General features: G+C 41.9%; 1 protein-coding gene and 1 long non-coding RNA gene across 2 annotated transcripts; both read left to right on the top strand.

Moving 5' to 3' along the window:
* The first annotated feature begins 880 nt into the window (after window positions 1–880).
* Window positions 881–15039, top strand: MMADHC (metabolism of cobalamin associated D). Its single transcript, XM_082312020.1, has 8 exons — window positions 881–914; window positions 1235–1285; window positions 3868–4012; window positions 4265–4482; window positions 6968–7073; window positions 8375–8505; window positions 11567–11653; window positions 13006–15039. The coding sequence occupies exons 2-8, from the start codon at window positions 1277–1279 to the stop codon at window positions 13198–13200; spliced, it is 891 nt and encodes a 296-aa protein (XP_082168146.1). The 5' UTR covers window positions 881–914; window positions 1235–1276; the 3' UTR covers window positions 13201–15039.
* Window positions 15040–17293: 2254 nt separating this feature from the next.
* Window positions 17294–18859, top strand: LOC309591242. The gene is made up of 3 exons (XR_014228290.1): window positions 17294–17660; window positions 17892–17986; window positions 18728–18859. It is a non-coding gene; the product is annotated as an uncharacterized lncRNA (long non-coding RNA).
* Window positions 18860–21757: the final 2898 nt, after the last annotated feature.

Genomic DNA, 21757 nt, shown 5'->3' with positions numbered 1-21757 from the left:
ATTATGTAGCAGAATGTGCATAAATTAATAGGTGTTTTAGAGCTCAGCCCGTGGAACTACCTCAGCGTAAACCTAGATCGTAATGGAAAAGTTTATTTTAAATAAAAGTTGGCTTTGTAAGCAAACCTCACCCCAGATCCCAAAATGTAGGACCACGGAGAAAAAAACATCAAAACAAAACGATGAAAAAAAGCCTTTGGCCCACTGAAGAAGGGTTTTATTCTTATTTTGTACAACAGTTACTTGAAGAAACTACACATTATCGCCCATGGAGGACCCCTTTTGTCAGCGGCAGTGGCGTTTGTGCTCCCCGTTCTCACCGCCCTTCCAGGCGCTCCCGGGGCCTGGCGGCCTTTCGGTGGCCCAGAAGCCCCCCCTGTATTTTCTTCTATAACATCCCCCCTTCTTTTATTCATTTTCGACTCCATTGTGCTCCCCGGCCCCAGCCAGCCCCAGCCGAGGGCGGAGGGGGGGGGGGGGGGGGGGGTAACGGCAGCCCGGTTTACGTGACGCGACTGACGCCTGGTGCACCCAGCGGGTACTGCACCGCCGCTGACAGGCCAGCCGGGGCCGGGGCCGACACCGCGACCCTGAGGAGCCCCCGCAGGGGCAGCCACGGGCGCCAAGACACGGGGAAACGCCAGCTCCGGCTGCGGCGGCCCGGCCGCCCGCCCTGAGGGGCCGCTCCCGTCGGGCCGCGCCGCCGCTTCCCCTCCGGGCCTCCCCACCGCCCCGTCCTCGGCCCCAAGCAATCGACCGCCGAGCGACTTGCCCCGCCTGTCTCTGCCTGCTCCCCTCGATGCGCTAATCGAGGTGTCGGTGGATCGGCTCGCTCGGCTTAGGGACGGGCGTGGCGGACGCCCGTCGCGCGGGTGCGCCGGGGGACGGCGGCCGGCGCCATTTTGCAGGAAGAGGTGAGCGGGGCGGCCGTTCCGCGGTCTCCGGGGCTCCCTCTGAGGCGGCCCCGCTGCGCTCCCCTCTTCCTTCCCGTCGCCTGCTGCTGCCTGGCGCTGGCAGCTTCGGCCGCGGGCGGCCGGGTCTGTAACGAGCGGGCAGCGCCGCGGTGCCTTGTGGGACCGTTATCGGGGAAACGGGGAGGGGGGGGTGGCCGTGAGGGGCGATCGGCGCCGCCGGTCCGGGCCCGCCAGGCAGGGCGAGGGGCGGGCAGGAGGTGAGGCGGGCAGCCCCTCTGCGGGCGGTGCCGCGGAGGCCAGTGCGTTCGCTTCTCTTCCAGGGGCAGCCGGGCCTGCAGGCGAGAGGGAGCCCACCGTCTGCCATGGCCAATGTGAGTAACGCGGATCCCGCCCCCCGGCCGGTAGCGCCGTAGCGGCCCCCCGTCCCCGCCGGTGTGCGGTACGGAGAGGCCGTAAAGCCGGCCCGGTGGGGAGGCAGACCGGCGCCGTCGAGGCAGAGCGCTTCTCCGTGTTGTGCGGGACGCTTGCGTGTTATTTCCCCTTTACAGCTGTCTTTAAATCGCCGTGCTTATGGGGGAGTCCGTGATAAAACCCTCAGTTATACCAAGGTGCATTTTTATTAGAAGGCAGTGGTATCGTTATCCTTCCGTCTAAGTTGTGGACGCCAATATCTGTGGCTATCATGGGGGTAATTGAATTGAGGATTAAGTAGAATCTGTTGTTTGGTTTTGGTTTGGTTGTTTTTGTTTTTTAATGTCATGAGTTAAGGTGAAACGCTCAGGTTCACCAGGCTGCTTTCAGACTGAAGGATAAAACACCCTTTATTGATTTAGTCTTGCCACGGAGACATGAATAACTTATTGATTTCAGCGGTATTTTTTCACTTGTGTAATGCTAGGCATGTAAATATTTGCCTAAGTGTACTCAGTCAACATATCCGTAATTAATGCTAATATCTCCATGTTAAGTGATCCTGATGATAAGAAAAAATGCTCTTTTCTTGTAATTACGTCAGCTGTAATTGTTTACATCTGTTTTACGTGCAAGATAATCATTATGCAAAAATTAACTTCAATAGTGCTTTTACATAATAGAGGGAAAAACATTTAAGTGGAATCAGCAGACTCGTGTTGTTGTTACAGGAACCTTTTAAATCTAGCGGTGTTTTAGAACTAGATGGCTTAAGGCCTTGACCGTAAATACGCGATTTAAGTCAGAATATCAAACACGCCTGTATGCATTTGAGTCTTCATGATGTTGGTAGAACTTACTAGCCAGCGTATATTTATGCAGAGGTGGTATGTAGGAAACTGATGCTTGCTGGTTTAGGTCCTGTTACTTTGAATAGAGTTTTTATCTTAAACGTACAAATAGTACCATTTTCTCACTTTTTTTTTTTGGAGTAACCTTGTTGCATACATGTTTAGTGTACACATGCACAAACTTCTATAGAATCAAGGATACAGCACTTAAGGAAAACCCCTTTATATCAGTTTCTCGAAAGAATTCCTTTCCATCACCTGGAAAATAAAGTTTTATAAAGCACACATGCTATGGCAGGTGGGATTTATATTCTCCAGTAATGCTTGCTGTTGTGCAGCTGTAGTCAAGAGTATTAGTAGTTTTGTGCTAGAGTTAAGTAGTCTTTAATTTTTTTTAAAAGTTACACTTCTAACTCTACATTTTGAGTGTATGATTGGTTATTTTTGTGTTATGCGTGTGTAAATGCATTATGAAAATTACCAATCTATTTTTAAAGTATAAAAAATAGATTAGACTTTTCAGTTTAATCGCATCACCTGGATATTTCTTCCTTAAAAAAAAAAAACCCACAAAAACTACAAAAAAAAAAAAACAAAACACCAGTAACAGTTGCTCATATGACTACTGAAGATACTGTTATTGGGCCTCGGAGTTAATCCTCCTGGTGAGGAGCCATTCGCTCTTTGGAGCCCTGTTGTTGAGACCATTTGCGTGCTCAGGGAGTTAGCATTGCATCATGTTCTGTTTGCTGTGTGGCTGAGTCAGCTTCTGACGGAATCATCTTCAGCAGTTGAAAGTTATGTTGACAGCACAGCTCTGGGGTGGGAAGCAGATTTTCTGGTGTATTCCAAGACCACAGCATTCTAAAGGCTTTATGGCTTATTGGCATTTTGCCCACGATTCTGATCTGTTTGCAGTAACACTTGTTTATAAATATGTGAATGCAAGGAGTTTGCAAATCTAAATAACATTGACTGCACTAACTTAATTTTTGCACGTGTTAAATGTTTATGGATTTTGAAGGCAAAAGAAGGAAGCTGAAGTTCCCATACCTAGCGGTTTTGATATGCGTATCTCCCTGTATAGTTCAGAGCTGTTGGTATGTGTACTTTGCTGGCAAAGAAATGCGTGTAAGCACACACGTATGCATACTTCTAGGTGAAAGCTAGAAGATGTATCGGGGGTGATGCTACCTTGTGTCTCCCTCCAGTCTTTTAAGAAGTAGGAATATAGGCTGGCTAGCGCTTGTGCTAGCCTTCAAGGCAAACGTCTTAGATATCAATGTTTACTTAATTAACAATATTTCTAGGTATTTCTGATAATCGATCCTGTGATTGAGTTGTGGCAATCAGGGAAACAATGACATGCATGGAAATAATCACGGAAACAATCCTAATCCAATAACTTAGTATAGGTTGTGGGGTTTCAGTGGTGCTATTTAAACTTTTCAGGGTTTTTTTCCTCACATGAGGCAGCCTTTCAGTAAGTGTTTTCCTTTACTTAGAATACTGCTACTATTAAAATATAAAAGTAATAATAAAATACTTGATTTTACAGAAATACAGTTGATCATAATTAAAATTGTAATTTAATTATCGAGTGAGGATTTCTTGTGTGATCCACAAAGCTGTACTTAACCTAGTATTTTTGCTAGCAGTATGTAATACTTATTTTGTTTTTGTCTTCTCAGGTGCTCTGTAACAGAGCAAGATTGGTCACCTACCTACCAGGGTTTTATTCCTTAGTCAAAAGAGTTGTAAATCCCAAGGCTTTTTCTACCGCAGGTTCCTCTGGCTCAGATGAGCCTCATGTTGCTGCTACACCACCTGATTTATGTAAGAAAAAGCAAATTAATTTTCTTTGAATTCGTGTGCTATCAGAACTTTGCACCCCATATACATTTGGGAATTCTGAAGTGTGCTTTTTATGTCAGGGCCCTTACTTATACTTGTGCATTGTGGTTACTTTGCTTATATATGGTTGTGATCAAATACAGATATTTGTATGGGAAAGGTTTTTTTTCTTCTTTTTTTTCTTTTTATTTCTTTTTAGATGTGATGACTAAAGCAAGGCTTTGACTTTTGCAGGTCCGAGAACTGTATGGCCAGATGAAGTGATGGGTCCATTTGGTCCTCAGGACCAGAGATTCCAGTTGCCTGGAAACATTGGTTTTGACTGTCACCTAAATGGCACTGCTTCTCAGCAGAAAGGCCAGGTTTCAAAAAGTCTGCCTGATATATTAGCAGAGCCTTCAGCAAGCGAAAGGCATGAATTTGTAATGGCACAATACATAAATGAATTTCAGGTAAGAACAGGCTTCTTCTATGTGAAACTGATATTTCTTGTCCAAGAGAAACACAACTAAGCTCTTTTCCTCCTGAAAGAAGATATTGTTGATTTTCTAGATGGTTTTGAAAGATGGACTTCAGCTGGGGTGAGCGAGAGGTTACATAGAACCGAGCTGAAGTTTTTTCTTTTAGGAGAAAGAAATATTTCAGGGTGTGGGTTTTTTGACTCAGTAGTGCCTAGTGAAATAGCATTTTAGTAGTAACTTAATTATATGGATATGGGAAAAGAAAACTTCAGTTTCAAAACTTGCTGTTTACCAAGTCTCACCACCTTTTATTAAATGGAATTAGTAGTTGCTTCAGTATTTCATTTATTGGATCTGGACTTAGATAGTTTGGACAGTGTTTAGATCTGCCTGCTTAGTTCTGACACCATTGAATTCACACAGGAGAAGCAGATCAATGTACCTCAAGACTCACAATGAGACTGCATTTTCATGATGGCAGAGCTTGCAGTGAGTCAAATGCATTATTAAGAACAAGCAGCTTGATAATTGCTAGCGTGATCACAACGCTTCAACAAATGTTTATTGCTGCTAGCTGCTGACTCAACTTTCCAGGCTCTCTGAGGTTGTGACATGCTCAGACTTTGGAAGTCAACTAGCAAATCTCCATTGTAAAAACATTGTATAGTGTTTTTTGTAAATGTAGCATTGTATTCCAAAGTGTTCAGAAAACATAAGCTTCTGGTGAGCTCCCCAGATATTCTTTTCAGCTTGTGTGGATCATACTTTCTGTTAAAAGCCCAACAGAAAATTCTGGTCTCGTTCATTTAGTGCAAACCAGGTGCACTGAATGCACGTCTGCTTTCTAGCAAGGTTACCAGTATAATAAAATGCGCGGTGCAGCTGTTGCTGTCCAGAATGGAAGGGAGAAAGTGGAAAGAGCAGAGGCAGGTTTTGCAGCTGGTATTCAGAAAGTCAAGGAGAGTCAGCTCTGTTTCATACCAGTGGTGTTTAGGAATCCATGAACAGCATTTAGCTAACAAAAATGCTAAACTACTTATCCTAGGAGAGCACCCAGATTTGAACGACGGAGTCAGCTGAATACAGGAACCTCCCATAGGTTGCTGCAGCAAGCAGGAGAAAAGCTCAGTGCTCCTGAAGCTCGTGCACCAGTCCTTGAACCAGCCAGAGAAACTGCAAACTTCTCTGACTTCTGTGTACCTGAGATTGATGCATGAGTTTCACCTGAGCAGAGTAAACGGGCCTACCAGGCTACCGGTATCAGAAAGTGATGCTGATCTTTGGAAAGTGGCCGTAGTCTCTTGAGGACAGCATGCCTGCTAAGCGTATGTACTCTGTGAGTGGTGGTTAGCTGGCTAGAATGGGAGTAGTAGACAAGAAATCACAATGAACCACCATTCTAGGAAGAGAATCATCCTATAGTTAGGAAGAAAACTTTACCAGTGTAACTGTGTGGTTTGCCAGGCTTAAAGTACCAGCTGATCTGTCCCAATGACTTTGCAATCATAATGCAAGATATATGTGAAAACATAACGTATCGAAACTGCAGTTTATGTCTGTTGTTTGTCTGTTGTTGTGTTTATTTTTTTGTTGTTCTTGAATGTTAATTTCTAGAACAAAAATGCTAGCCAAGCTGTGTTTCCAATGTAACAGTTTTCTCTAGGGAGAACTTTCAATACAAACAGGTGTTAGGTAGGACTTAATGTATTACTCAGCACTGTAATTTCAGTCTTACAGAAACTTACTGGAATTCCTCGTAGATTGTGGTATAGTGAGAGCTAGAAGAACTGTATTAACGCATTCTACGCCTGTTACCTAACAGTTGCTATCCCAAAGGAGGCAGCCGTTGTTACCACCTTCTTAAGGGCATTTAAAGCTTAAATGCTATGTATCTAACGTACAGGTGCTCTGCTTGTAACACACCCACAAGAATCTGGGGGTTTGGGTTTTGTTTTCTTGTTTTTTTAGTAACCGTAGAACTAAAAAAACTGTAGAGAATAAAAATGCTATTATTGGAAAACTGTTCTGCTTTTTGAGCTACAACAGCTAAAGCCAAAAATACTGGTAGTTGAGAGCTCTATAGCTGTTGTGTAACTTTAAAATAAAGTTTTATTCTGGCTCAGGTAGTGTGTGTATGTCTGAAATCTATCAATTGCTGTTGTACTGAATACTTAAGGCCATTGTTTCAGAAGGATATTTTTCCAAAATTTCTGTACTGGTTAAGGCTTTGAGATAATACGGTTACAATAATACATAAAGCTTAAAATTTCTGTATAGGTTTAAGCAATAGGTTATACCTATATCTGTTCCACTTTTAATATTTGAAAAATGATTTTTAAGTCTCATTGCAAATGATCTTTCTGTGAAACTGCTTGGGTGTATCAGTGGACGTTTAGTCACAAAAACAGTCTGGTGTACAAAGTTATTCCTGTTATATATTAATGAATGGGAAAGTTACAATTTTTACTTTTCTCAGGGTGCTGATGTTCCACAGAAACAGCAAATAAATAACGCCGAAACTTACTTTGAAAATGCAAAGGTAGAATGTGCGGTACAAGCTTGTCCTGAACTGTTACGAAGAGGTATATTTTCACTTTTTTGACAGCTAAGAAATTATAACTTTTTAAAATGTAAAAATATGTAAGTAAATGCTCTGACGTAATTGATGGCACAGAATGTGTAACAGAACAACTCTGGTAATCCAGAGTTAATATTTTACAAAAGAAAAATACGTACTATAAAATGAAAACTGAAACTTTGTTGTTGACAATACTTTGTATTTTATATAAAATTCAATGCCATTTAAATTCAAGATCAGCTGGGGCGGGGAGGAACTTTCAGCTACTTCTTTAGCAGCAGGTAGATTCTGGAGCTAATTCACTATCCAAAAACCAGATTGTGACAAAGTCAAATCTTTTGGCACTGCTTTTTAGTAAAACAGCAAATTGAAATTATGAAACTGCTGAAAGCATTGCTTTTCTATCTTTCTTTCTTTAATTTGTTCAAGAAGGAAATGATTGAAATTAAATTGGAATGAAACCTTCTAATTTTAAAAGTTATATTCTGAAAGAGAGAAGAGACTGAGATCTGGCTGAAATCTTGGTCTAGATGCTGAAGAGAGCAGACTTTTCAGAGACTGAGAAAGAGCAAACTTTTTGACTTTTAATTTTGGGAAGTGGTTTTTCCTCTCACACCGAAAACAAGGCTCCGTGAAGCCTAATCATGACTTCGGTGCTTCACATGCATCCCTGTTTGTAGTCCAATAGATGACGTAGAGAGAGAATTGTGATGGGTTTGGGCCTCTTCTGCCCCAGGGGAAGAACTGTCACAACTCCTGCCTATAGTACACTACTGATACTGAGTCTGCTGCCATCTCCTAGGAGGTAGATCTGAGGCATTTCTATTGAAAGATTTAATGTAAAAACCAGAGCGCATCATGTAACTTGGCTTAGCCAGAAAATAAGGATCTTCACACCTTACGTGTGTGGAGAACTGTGGTGGTGTTCAGTTCCAAATATTAAAATATTACTATACTTGGTGGTGTGTCTTTGCAAAGAAGGGCACTTGTTTGCCCATTCTGGAATGTGCAGAGTAGTGGGGCGTTTATCATCTTGCAATTAAATAGGAGGTCTTGAAATAGCAAACTCCACTCCCTAAGTTGCTTTTAACAGGACCTTGCCAAGGTGCATTAGTTTCCACAAAAGCAACATCAGCATTTCAAACCAAGCGTGCTGTTTGCTGGATCTGATGTGAAAAACACACATGTATCTTGGATTTAAATGGAAGGAAGGCTCTAAAGTAGGGTCAATAATTTGTCTGAAACTGAAGAATCATAAATAAAATGTAAGAGCAAGCCATAACATGCCAGTTTCACTTTTTTCAGACTTTGAGTCGATGTTCCCAGAAGTGAATGCCAACCGTTTAACGGTATTAACTGTCACCCAGAAGACTAAAAATGATATGACTGTATGGAGTCAAGAAGTGGAGGACGAGAGAGAAATGCTGTTGGAAAATGTAAGTAGCTGACAGTAGCATCAGCTTATTTTTGTTTGTAGATGAATCTTCTGGGAACTATGTCTGTATTTTGTTCCATTTCTAGCTCAGGTAGTAATGTGCTGTATTCCTTTTTAGAGCATTTTTGAGCTAGTCCTATGCTCTCTGATAAAATGCAGATAACATTTTTTCCAGCTTTGTAGCATTTTGACTACTCTACATGAAATGTCTCATAAAAACTATTAAATTCTGTATAGTGGGGCGAGTCAAAAGTATGCTAAAATGTTGTAAAATGCTACAGTAAATTATTAAAGACACTTGATTGTTGTCCTGTTGCAGTTAAAGGGCAGCAACTATTTTCTCACCTTATTTCAGCTTTAGTACAATGCATTTGGTAGGATTTCACTGCTCCCTTTGTTTTTCTGTGATGTAATTGAGATTCCAGTACAGAGTCTGTCGATGAGTGCATCCTTAGTTGTAAAAAGTGGTTGCTCTTGTTTGTGGTGTGGTGGTTTTTTTCCTTCCCCCCCCCATTCTGGTAATGGGTATGGTTAATGCTTTTAGCCTGGGTATCAGTTGTATTTATTACATCTTAACCATCCTCATCGACTTTGTCGTCTTGGTCTGTTGCCACTAGAGGTCTCTCTGAAAATCGCTTTATTTCACATTCTTCAGATTTTTTTGGTGTGTATTCCAGCAGGTGTCAGTGTTCACCACCGCTGGCATTCTTTTCTTAGCACCTCAAAATACAGCATTTCCCTATATTATTTGTTACAATTTCTCTAAAACTAGTAAAAGTCATCCTGTGAGATTTTCATCTGTATTGTGATGGTCATATTTATGTTTGAACATAGTCTGGTAACATCCTTTTCAATCCTGTAAATCGCAAATGTGGCCTGCATAAAGCAGTGTAAGGGTTACCACAAAAAAGGAAGAAGCAGTCTGAAGGATCAACATAAAGATTACACACAAATTAAAATTCTCTTCATTTTAGTGTGTTCTTCTCTTTGAATTATGTATGGTCTGTTGGTCTTCAGCATTGTAATCTGGTCTAATTATATGTTAATTGGCATCTTTCTTCCTTGTGCACCTCCCTGTCAAGTCTAATATAGTCATTGTAGGGGTGTTAGGATGTTGGATGTAACCTCCCGCCCTAAAGGTTACTAACAGCAAATTCACAAGAAAATGGTCTGTTTGTTTGCTTCATAGATGGTTAGACGTAACCTTAAAAATACTAATTTAATGTGAGAGGCTTGTGCTAAAGTAATGAGGGTTATATACAGCCAAATCGAAATGTTTACAGTAGTGAATCTCAAGTGGTTATTAACCGCGCTCTTCAGTGATTGCTGAGGGGTTGTTACAACACTGGATCAAAAGATGTACTGTATCAGAAATGTAATGCCTAAAATGCTGTCTTCAGATGGCTTACTTTATATTTGTGACTTAATTTACAGTTGAAACATAGTTAATCATCAGAGCCATCAGATCTCAAAATACGGAACAGATTACTGTAAAAAATAATGGTCCAAAATAAGGGAAGTTTAAGGGCCTGAGGCTGAGTAACTATAATATTATTTCTGTAAATTTGAAACTTTGAGCTGCTAAGGGCACTAATTATAGAGAACAGTCCCATTTTTATAGCTGAAAGCAAAGTATTATATTTATTCTGAAGTTAAAAATATTTCCTCTGAGATTAGGGAATTTCTTTCACGTTTTGAGTGTGAATCTGTGAATTTGTGCTTTACTCTAGCTCAGTGTATTCAGCTGTTTAGTTTTTTGCGCTTGGACGTGTTTTTTTAGAGTGCATGGATGGTTTTAGAACCATCACATATCTTGACTTCTGTGGGGTTTTTTGTTTTGTTTTTTTTTCCCCTCACTCACCTTCGCAGGTTTCTTCAGAAGTTTTCTATGGGCCCCTGCTGGTCCTCATAACATGGGTTGAAAACTGCTGGTCTGGGTGATTAAAAGCAGATAACTGAGGTCTCCTGTTGTTGCTGATTTATCGGTGGAAAAAATGTGCTGTGTAATCTGTAGGTTGTGTAATTATTTTGTGCCCTGTGTTGTGGTGTTAGAATACAGGAGCACAGCTTTAAATCTACCTGTTTGAATTTTCTTTTGTATCTGACAAACAAGTAACTGCAACTCAACACCAAAGATTTAAAAAACAAACAAACAAACAAAACCTAAACCAAACATATTTTCTCAAATTAGCTGATGTGAAAAGTTTGCTACCAAAAAAAAAAAGTGAATTCTTTAAGCTGTCTCTTCAGAGAAGGGAGGTTTTTGATGATGTGTTACGGAACAGGGAACTTCTTGGCATGTTGCTTCATTGAAAATACTATTTTCAGGAACATCAGCTGGTGTCCTCCAGCGTAATTGAAACATGCCCTACAACTTGGATTGTCAAATAGTCAGGGTTTGAAATCGTCATTCATCCTGCCCGCCAATTCATTACGACAAGAGAATTGGTGTAGATTGGTGTAAAAGTCATGTGGTAATGGAACTCTTTGCTGTCATGATGCAAAACCGAAACGTTCTTTAAAATCATTTGCAGTTAAACATTTATAGTGCAGGAAGATCTATGTAATACTGTCCTGTTGGCTGACATAAGACCTTACAGCAAAACTGTTTTTCAGATGTTTATAAAAATATATTTAATGCTACATTTAGTGTCAAATTTGTGGAGTTTAGGTGAGATCTGTAAACTTGTGGAAATAACACAGAAATACCTGAAGTAATGGTTGACTCCTTAAAGAGGATAACAGGTATGATTGCAATCTGCATGAATAATCAAAGCAATTATGTTATTCCTTGTACAAGCTGTTAATCCATTACTGACTGGCACAAGGAACACTTTTAAATCTCATGTGATCGGAGTAGTCTAATGTATGCCATTAATTCTAATCCTCTTAATATTATTAATATTTTTATTGAAAGAATGCTGAATTTGTCATTTATTAGTAGAGGCCAAAAGAAATCTGTGCTTGTTCATTTTCAGAATATTTTGTGTGTGTTCTGATGTGTATATATACGTAACAAAAATCTCATTTGATATCCTTCTTTCCCTTTATTTTCTTTTAAGTTCATTAACGGTGCCAAGGAAATTTGCTATGCACTTTGTTCTGAAGGCTATTGGGCTGACTTCATCGATCCATCCTCAGGACTGGCAGTAAGTTATGTGCTGTGTGGAATATCCAATGGACACTGCTATGTCCTAACCAGCAGTGGTACTTGTATTCTTTATGGGTTAAATCCAGCTCTTTCATGTTGCCCAAAAGCTGTTACCATAGGATAATTCCTTTCATAAATTAAGATAGGATAGTAACCCTGAGCTAGTTCCCATGCTCTGTCAGCTGTCATTGCTGTTGGCAGTTTGGAGAATGTTGTTCAGCAGCGAAGTTGAATTTTAGATAACTGTGGAAGTTTTATGCCCAAAAGCTCTTGGTCACTGCACGATAGGCTGGTTATGCCCTCCCAGGGTAACTTGGTAGTCCTGACACCTATTTGTGTAGACGATGGGTTTTAAAAAGTCTCTTTGCACTAGTGAATATCTTTGTTACGTAGAAAATACGAGTAGCTACACTATTAAACAGCGTTGGCATTCGTTATCAGATGACACCAGTTCTCTGGAGGAGCTGACAGTTGCTTACCAAGACAACTGTGAAACACAGAGAGTCTTAAAACTTACACGAGAGAACTGAGAAAGCTTCTACCAGAGCATGAGTGTATATGTATTTTTGTCTGAGAACTGTTAAAACCATATCATATTAGAACATAATCACGGCAAAGCTCAGTTTATTGGGTTTTTATTTAAAACCACGATGAAACGCAGCAATTTATTGTGTCAACAGAGGCAAATAGGTTTAACAGGGGATGTTTATAAGGTGAACAGGCAGTTGAAGGTGTGTGTAGTGCTTAAAAGCTTCCCAGAAATTCCATGCGTTTAAGGAATAGTTACGGATTGATGAAAGTAGGGTTCTGTCTTTGAGCTCCAATTCAGTAGAACATCCTTACCGATAACCTGTTCATCAGGTGTAGGTTTTTGGTCAGAAGCTTCCTTCTGAGATAAAACAACTGAAATACCTGTTTCCAATTTACACATGTTTTTTGCTCCTTAAAGCATCTTTACAGGGGGTTCATTGAAAAGGGACGTGTCTTATTTTTGCTGTTTCACAGAAGGGTCCTATCCTTCATGTCTGTAGAAGCAGGAGAACCTTTCCAAAGCACTTGAGGTTTTTTGTATGTATGATTGATGAGACATTCAAACACACTGATACGCTTTCAGTGCTCTGTCAGTGAGGAAGGGAAATCTTTAAATATGGGGTACGAGTATAACCAGAGGTGCTCTGCTAAGTTTCCTGTGTAGATTTCATGAATAAAACTGTACATAAAATTTCCTCCAACAGATGTAACTGGTACTTGTGGGCTTAAGTTTTGTTTTAAAAAGAGGTGGTTGTGACATTTTAAACGTTCTTGGAAATGTTCACGTGAAAAATTCTCTTTTTCTTTTTTTCCACCTAGTTCTTCGGACCTTACACAAACAACACTCTGTTTGAAACAGATGAACGCTACCGCCACTTGGGATTTTCTGTTGATGATCTTGGCTGCTGCAAAGTTATTCGTCATAACATCTGGGGTACTCATGTGGTTGTAGGAAGTATTTTCACTAATGCTGAACCTGACAGCCCAATCATGAGAAAACTAAGTGGAAACTAGCAGTCATCGGGGTTTCACAAGTTCTTATGACCTTTGCATTCTTTTACTTGATGATTCTCTCTAAGCATTGTCAGGAAATGCCACACTTTAAAGTATTCTTAGATAATAAAGTAGCTGTTATTTATTTTAGTCTTTGTGAATATGTGTTCACCGCATGTGACTTGGAATATTAATTGACAACATTCAAACGGATACCTTTACATGCCACATTAATTTTAAGCTGTGAGCTTCCATCATCTTGAATGAGTTTAAACATACATGTACATAGCTATCTGCAGATCCTTTTTTAATATTATATTACAAGCCACACTTCTTAACCATTTTGCCTTTCAGTGTCTAAGAAATGTGTGCTCTTAGTATTAAAAACCCTGATGTCACTGAAGTTTCTAGGAATTTTGCCACTCACTGAAATAAGTGGCAAAAAAAGTGGAAGAAGTAATAAAATTGTTCTCCCAGAATATAGAACTTAATAAAAACTGCAGAAGTTAATGCTGGACTAATCACTCATTTGCTTTTCTAAAATGAGAATAATGAGCTAAGCTTTCAGTGGTCTCTAACTGCAAGTAATACTTCAGCAGGGAAGTGTTGACTCGACTGCTACATCCAGAGACTCGGTAAAAAGTCTTAAATTACTCTAGAATCAGTCATCTCAATGGTTTTTTTGTCTTCATGTTGCTTGGGATTTTATTTGCTCAGTGTTTGCTAAATATATTTAATTAGTTTATAGATATAAATGTAATTTAAAGTTGCTTTTGTAACTTTCTTACGTCATTAAATACATTGTGGAAAAAAAATAATAGGGCAATGCTTGGATATCATCATTGTTTTCCTGTACTTGGATGCAATTTAGACTTGTCTCTGTGGAATTTTGGAATGCCTGTGCAAAGAGCAATTATGATCAATTATTGCAATTACGATCAATTATAAAAATATTTCAACAGGAAGGTTTCAGTAAACCAGTCGGTCTCTTCGGGTATCGTAAAAACAATCAGGTCAGTTGAAGTTACTGGAGGGAGAATAGTGAAGAAAACTCAAGGCACCTGAAATTCCAGAGCTCCGTCAGCTGCCGCACTACAGAGACTCACAAACCAACCAGATTTTAATCTCATCGCAGTCAATTATCGGGGCCGTTTGCTAATACACCACTGCAGTAGCTGTGCAAGTTCATGCAACAACGAGCCTTCCGTCTTGACTTAGTCAAAATTTAGTGCAACTTTTGTCCGGGTAATGGCTGCACAAGACGATGATCTGAGAGGTTTAGCTTCCTGTCAGATAGCTAGGGATTTTAATCATTGTGTCTTTTTCCAATGTTCACTAACAGTTATGGATTTAAATCTTGTTCTAGGTTTGTATATTACTTCTATTCCCTACTCAGGGTCTAAGCCAGTTATCACCAAAGTCTTTTTATTGGCTTTAATGGGTTTAGAACCAGATCCTTTACCAAGTGCCTGTATCCGTCCTTGTTAACGATTGCTGCAAGCCCGTAACTCTGCTGGATCACGGAGGTGGAAGCGAGGAAGACTTTCCACTGGAGAAACAGTGAGTGCTGTCTACTCTAAATTCACTCACTGAGCCAGCAATTCAGAGGTTATCTTGCTCGCCCGCCATCGTTGTCATCGCTGTTGGCTCCAGCCTCCGCACATTCCGAGGTCGAAGTCTATGGCTGTTGAGGCAGGATTTGTTTGTCGCTTTGTTGTGGAATTTATGCTGTATTTCCAGAGCCCAAGTTCTTGACCTCCTCTCTGCTGTCCAAGAAAGCTGTATTACTTCAAAGTCTTTTATTGATTTTTTTTTTCTCATTCCCATCAAGAGGATTAAAAAAAACTTGAGAAGCTGCAATGTGTCTTGTCTGTTCACAAAATACAATTATTTTTCAGAACACAAATTAGCTAATTTGATAGAAGAGGGTTAGTGTCTCGCTGGACAGTAGAGTACACTGTTGTGGAGAACTTTGTTGGATAAATATTAGGAAAATAAATTCTGTGAAATGGTTCACATATATTTTAACTATATTGAAGGCTCTTGCCGCTATCTTTTCTTCTGGTGACTTTGCTGTACTCGCCTTGCTCTGTTTTATAAGGGGTGGGAGCTGCAGGCAGCTACCCGAATTAAGCCTGGGAGACTGGTTTTTGAGTTCATATCCTTTAAAGTTTTGTCCTTTAAAGGGCTTTTACAGTGGCTTTTCAAACGCCTTCAACCTGAGGCAAAAATCTCACTGAAGGGGGTGGGAGTTTTGCCTCGACTTCACTAACAGTAACGTTTCACGCCAGAATTTGAGGGGAGGTACGATTTCCTGATATTTTTCGAAATAAAATTTTCTCATACGTATTGATTCTCAAAAGAGGCTAGAACTGTTCCGGTTCGATTTCCCTCACACCAGAAGAGCTGTACTGTGTATTAATTAACTTGCTACTATGAAATAAAAGTTCTTGAATACAGTGTGGTTAACTGTACTTCTGATAATAAAAAACTTCTAGTGTTACAAAATGAATTCCTTTCTAGGGTAAAGAAACAGATGAGGCGAGCTATTGTATGTAAGGTCACGTCTGCCTCCTTAGCCAAGATTGCTGCTCTGTGGGAAGTAGTATCTTCCTCAATTCAGAGAGGCTGTTAACTTCTAGATGTGAGTAATTCATTACCAAAATTACCAGAATTTCTTTTTTTGCAATAAATTCCATAAAAACTTGTGATGCTGAGCAGCACAAGAGCAGTGCTATCTTTGTGGAGCTCTGTTTGCAAGCACCTTAGTATACGCGGAGAATATGCTGAAAACGATGCAAGTCTAGGAGTCATTTGCAGTAGTCAAAAGGCTAAAGAAATGTTTGAAAGAAATATTTGTTGCTTAGGTGCCCTAAGATAGGAGAAAAATTAGAGTTGTCTTTTTCTCTCTCAGAATATCTTGGTACAAACCTGACGTGAGCTGTTATCCCGGTGGAGTTCTACACCGCCATAGTCTCCTACGTAGCTGGTGGCAGCACTGCGGAGGACAGTAGCGGTGACAGGATTTTAGTAAGTTAGTTACAAAAATCAATTTGAAACCAGGCTTTAAAGTGTAATAGGGATAAATAGGCAGAACAAGATACTGAGAGAAGTGGCCGGTTTGCAGCTGGACAGAGGGGTTTTTCTGTCCTGCATGGCTGTGCTCGGTGAAATAGGGAGACGCTGCTGTGTTGGTTCAATCGGTACAGGGCAATATTAAGTATCTCGAGGGCTTCCATGCAGTAGTTGGGATGTTTCTCTTTCCCTCTGAAGGCTCCTGAAGTTTAGGCTCGGTGGTAGCTTTTGTCGAAGTAGCAAGCGCCAAAAACATTTCTGCCTGCAGCAAGCGGGAAGCTTAACGCGGTTTTCAGTGCCGTGAATGTTCGTATTTAAGCTGGGCTGCAGTAAGAGCTAATTGTAAGAGTTGTGGGCGGATTTTGGGGTGGGTAGGACAGAAGTACGGTATTTTAACGGACTGAGGATTGTGCATGGAGGAGTCTATTCTAAATTCTCCGCCACTTTGGTTCAGTTCAGTGAATTCATTGATTTACTCATGACACATCCTCTCGTAACAGTGCAGGTTTTAGAACTTGGCTTTATATTCAACTGTGCTTAACTTTAGAGAGAGCAAAGAAACTAGTCTTTCTCTGATTCACTCCGTTAAAAATTAACACTATACAGTCCGTCGTGTGGAGGGAGTAAAAATACTGTCAGTGATGCAGAGCTGAAACGGAATAGCAAAATAATTGTATGACTTGCCTCACGTGCCCAGTCCTTTCAAAGCCTCTTTTTATTGAGAGTTGCTGCTTTTTCACTCGGCAGCCTCAAAATTCTCATTCAAACTCATGTTCACTGTGTGTGCGTTTATAGAGAACAGGAAAAATAAGCCAGGTATTCAAACAGCTCTCGTTTATAAGAGCGTAAGCGGTGAAGATCTCTGTTCTCCTTCCACCAGCAGCCACCGGGCTGGAGAAAAGCTCTCAAAATAATCCAGAGGGTCAAAGGGATCTCTTGGGGAAGAGGGCCCCTTTTCTCTGCTGCCGTCTGGGCTGCAGGCTCCTTCCCCGTTCTTGCTAACGGCGGTGTCGTTCCACAGGAGGTTCTCTGGTTCCTGAACCCGCAGGAAGGCGCAGCTCCGGGGAGCCGATCCGGGAAGGCGAGGCCGCAGGACGTAAGCTTCTGCCCGGTCAGGCTAAACTAATGGCAGAAATCTGGATATATCGTGGAAAAACACATGGATTTGGAAGAGCTCCGTGTACGGACCCTGTGTTGATGGTGTTGCTCGAATAATTTGAAATAAGTATGGAGTGGCAATCCAGCGTGGATGATCCAAGACGCCTGAGCACACTTGCTGTGCTCTTTTTTTCCCTCCGCTGCACCCTTCGACGGCAGCAGAGCAGCTCTGCGTGCAGTTTGCCTGCCGGACTGCAAGAAATGTGAAAGCTGCCCATTCAAAACACGTGTGGAATTGGTTTTCGTGGGTGCGTGGTCTGAAATGTCTGGTAGATACAGATCAGGAGGTTATCGTTATTATGCTGTGTTACGAGATACACAGCGTATATATTTCTGAAACCATGTCCTTTAGAAACCAGGTGACTTCTTAAGCCACAGTGTCACCACTTAAAAGCTGCCCGTGTACATTAAATGAATTCCTTCCCTCGCTCTTAAGCTAATACTTAGTGGACACTGATAACAACCCTTGCATTTGATAGCCCACAGATGACGGAGATGCCCTGCTGGCATCGCTCCAGAGATGCGGAAGGCTGGCTGATGGCGGGGAATGCACCGCGTCTGTGTGAATTAACTGGTGAGTGGATATCGAGGGCTGAAACACCTTACTGGGTCCAAAACGAAACATCCCGTGTGTGGGTGTTTTGGCATATTCATTCTTCGAGCAGAATAGGACAATTTCACACAAAATTTTCAACATTTCTGGGGTTTTTTTCAATTTTTCTTTCACAAAGCCAAAATTCACACACCATTACTCTCTGCATAGCTGTTTTTACCACATACGCATCAATATTTTTTTTTACTTGAGCTGTCCCTATGCACATGAAAGGAGAACACTGCTTGAAGCTTCCCTTTTAAACAGCAGAATTCGACGCTGGTTGGTTAGGACCCGCTAGGAAATCCACAGAGACCACCCAAAGCCTGAAAAGCGGCGTTTTCATCGCTTGCGCCTCCGTCCGCTCCCTGGCTCGTGACAAAAGCCTTGCTGGGCGGATCCAGCGTGCAAACACTGCCGGTGCTCTTGAGGCCGCTGACTCCTGTTGAAACCAAGGTTATCGCAGAGCTCTGAGTAATTAACTCAAGGCGAACGCTAGGTCTGTAGTGCGAAGGAGCGTAGCAGGGAATTATTTCCTAAGGAAGACAAGGCCGAATGCATTAGCGCTGCTGCTCCGGGCCTGCCCTGTGTGTCCTATTGGGGGAAAAAAACCCCTCACTAGCGTATACTGATATGGTGGCTATCGTGTTTTGCCTTTTAGTGCCAATATTTCATTGTATGTCATTGTTCTAATTGGCTGCAATTTATTTTATTTTATTTTAGCTTGAAAAAGCATCGGATGGGAAGGATGCTTACAGGGAGGCATGCTGTGAAAGGCAACGTGATGGTTGTTCCAAAAAAAAAGCATCACCTGTGCAATTGCTGTGTCAGGAACGAGCACAAAGGTTGGTCAGAATTTCCAGCAGAGGAAACTAATTACGGATAAGATATTAATATGGAGTAAAATTCCTGCAGTTTATTTGAAGTGATTACTTTTCCTCTTCAAGCATAACTTCAGCAGGGCTAACTAACTTTAATTGCAATTAGAGCGGTGAAGTGATGAAGTTTTGACCCTGCTATTAAAACAGTTGGCCGGAGAACGTCCATCAGCGATCAAGACCTCAGCTACACCTGAGCACTAATTGCTGCCACTGATATGACCTGGACTTTTTTTTTTTTTAAAGTTTTGGGGGCAGCTGGGCAGCTGTTTCCAATTATTTCATTGAAGCCAGCAGACCTGCTCTCATTTCCACCAGATAAAGGTCCAGCTCATTGTACTTTAATGCATTGAGGAAGGTTAAATGTTGCCCTGTGTGCGTGTTTTCTGCTTGCTGTTCCAAGCGGGTCAGTCGGAGCCTTTCGTGCCCTTAAGTTTTCGTGCAGGCTGGCACTTGCATCAGGGAACTTCTCCCTAAATCTGGAAGTTGGCCAGGAGCTACATGCCCATATGCACACACGCGCCCGAGGCTCGCAGCAGCTGCTTGATGACAACAATAACATCTTGTATCAGCTGCGAGAATAAGTCATGTGTTGGCTTTTTCATAGGATCCTGCTCCGTTATAATTCTCTTTGTTTCCAGGGGGATAACGGCATCTGACAGCTGCCTTTGTCAGGAGCAGACCTTTGCCAGGGGATGCAGGCAGCGTTGATGATACGTACTCCTTAGGTCTGCTTTAGAGATGCAAAGTTTATTTTTGCCAGGGGAAGGTTTTCTGTGCCCTGTTAATGTGCAGGGTTTAACCTTAGGGTGCATACGCCAACACGTGCCTTAACCAGGTGACTGAGCCCGAACTGTTTGCTGATGATCGCATCCTAAACGTTGCACTCAAACACAAAAAAAACCCTCTTAAAATAGCAAATTCCAGCAGCAGCACAGCAAAGCTGGATTTGCTGCAAGACACCAGACAAACCCTCTTTTCTGGTTAAAGTGAGGGGGGAGGCAGGTTTTCAGCAGGTGGGCAATCAGGGCGGAAAGCCCTGCAGCTGGATCCCCCCAGCCCTGCCCTGCTGGTCCTGCAGCTCGGCCCTGCGGTGGGACCTCTTTCGCTGAGCTGCTGAACTAATCCTGCCTCTTCTGAGAGGATTTGGTCCATGTCGTGTCGCCTCAACAGGGGTAAGTTGTGTCTGTGGGATGCTTTCAGCCTTTGGGCTCTGAATACTGTGAAAATAATTCAAATTGCTGTATGAGGACTTGGGTCTTGAGGCAGTGAAGACCCTATAAGTGTCCTACAGGTTTTGGAGGGGCTTTATCTGGGTTTGACATCTGATGCAGTCTTTGCTGAGAAGCTGATGTGGTGACAGCAGAAAAAGCCCCAAGACATTCATTGAACTCAAGTATTGCTAAAATACTTGGGTGGTTTTGTACCGGTGGGGCTTTCCCGAGGGCTGGCTTTGCTGTGGAGACCACACCAGAGTGGTGCCTTCGCTCAGGAAAACCTGAAGTTGAAAAATCTTGAATCAAGTAATTTATTCATTTGAGTAGGACTTAAATGCTGAGGTGGGGCTGATGAGCTCAAGATAAACGTGGTTATTTAGTTATTTTCCAGGACTGCTTTGTTTACCTGCAGGAGTTAGATATGTTTCTCTTTTTATGTTGTACAGTGATCTTTGCTCCCTCTAAGGGAGGGATCCTTGTGTAGCAAGTGTGTTTTAAATCCAGAAGTACATAAAATTTCAAGAATATTGAAAAACAGAGGTTGGTAATGAATAGTAAGCTGAGAAGCCGCAGAGGTGCAGGAGCGAAGTATGTTTGTGTAGAGGTGTGGAAAAGAAAATTCGTGTGTGAGGGGAGGGGGCAGGATCATTGCTGACTTGGCACTTTGGGGTCTGGGGCAGAGAGAAATCAGAAAAGTTTGGGATTTAGAGACAAAAGCGTAGACAATAACATCAGTAATTCTTACAGGCAGGAATCGGAGTAGGAACCAAAGGAAACCCAGGTATTTAACTTCATCCTGTTATTTATGAAAGTTGCCCAGAGCAACCCGTGACTTTCAGCTCTGGGGATTTCCTTACCAGCCAGCATCCTCCTGGTCGTGCCCACGGTGTTAGGGTGATGGGACCCCCCCTCCTGCCCCTTCTCCTCCTGCTGCTCCTCAGTCCCCACCATCAACGCAAAACGTGACCGTGGCCTTCCTAAAACGGCTCAGCAGAGTACCGCTTGTGCGGGCGAGACTCTCTTCCAGCATCTTGTCCCTTCCCAAGGGGACGTGTCCCGTTTAATGACCCAAATATTCCACAGAAATGGGAATGAGCGCAGGGCCCACCAGCGCCTGGGGTTTGATCTTTGCAGCCCTCCAAGGCCACGGCTCTTCCAGCTAATCTCGTTAAGATGTGAGAGCCACACACCTATTGCTTTTGCCAGGGTTTTGGCTTTTTTTTTTTTAACTAAAACCTCAATAATCACTACCTATTTAGTTAGTTGTCCTATCATCTGGAAAACTATTTATTAGGCACTGTGGTGTGGACTGTAGCCTTTCACTACAGACTGTGCCTGTTCAGCAAAGGTCTGTGACCAGCTCCTCCTTCTCCATATGCGTGTCCTGTCCTTGTTTTTCTGAAGAGACACACATATATATATATATGTATATACATGGCATGTACTGTACATAAATACGTATGGGACTTACAGACAGATGGATAGTAGCATGCCTGCCTGGCTCTTGCACAAGTTGAGATTTTACCTGTATGCAGAGTCAGAGACTGAAAATCTGTCTTTTGAGCGTAGGAATCCTTTATAAAGGAGGATTTTCACAAACATTTTCACAAACAAGATGAGGTTAACCGGTATGCCCCATGGGCAAGTGTAGGATATTT

Source organism: Platalea leucorodia, assembly GCF_965183815.1.
Source record: "Platalea leucorodia genome assembly, chromosome: 5".
NCBI lineage: Eukaryota > Metazoa > Chordata > Aves > Pelecaniformes > Threskiornithidae > Platalea > Platalea leucorodia.
This window is presented reverse-complemented; position numbering and strand designations above follow the sequence as displayed.

Bases quoted from the DNA above. Each gene is read 5' to 3' on its own strand.
- MMADHC (XM_082312020.1), top strand. The intron at 4,013-4,264 runs GTAAGAAAAAGC...TGACTTTTGCAG, and splicing joins TGCTACACCACCTGATTTAT to GTCCGAGAACTGTATGGCCA. The intron at 8,506-11,566 runs GTAAGTAGCTGA...TTTTCTTTTAAG, and splicing joins GAGAAATGCTGTTGGAAAAT to TTCATTAACGGTGCCAAGGA.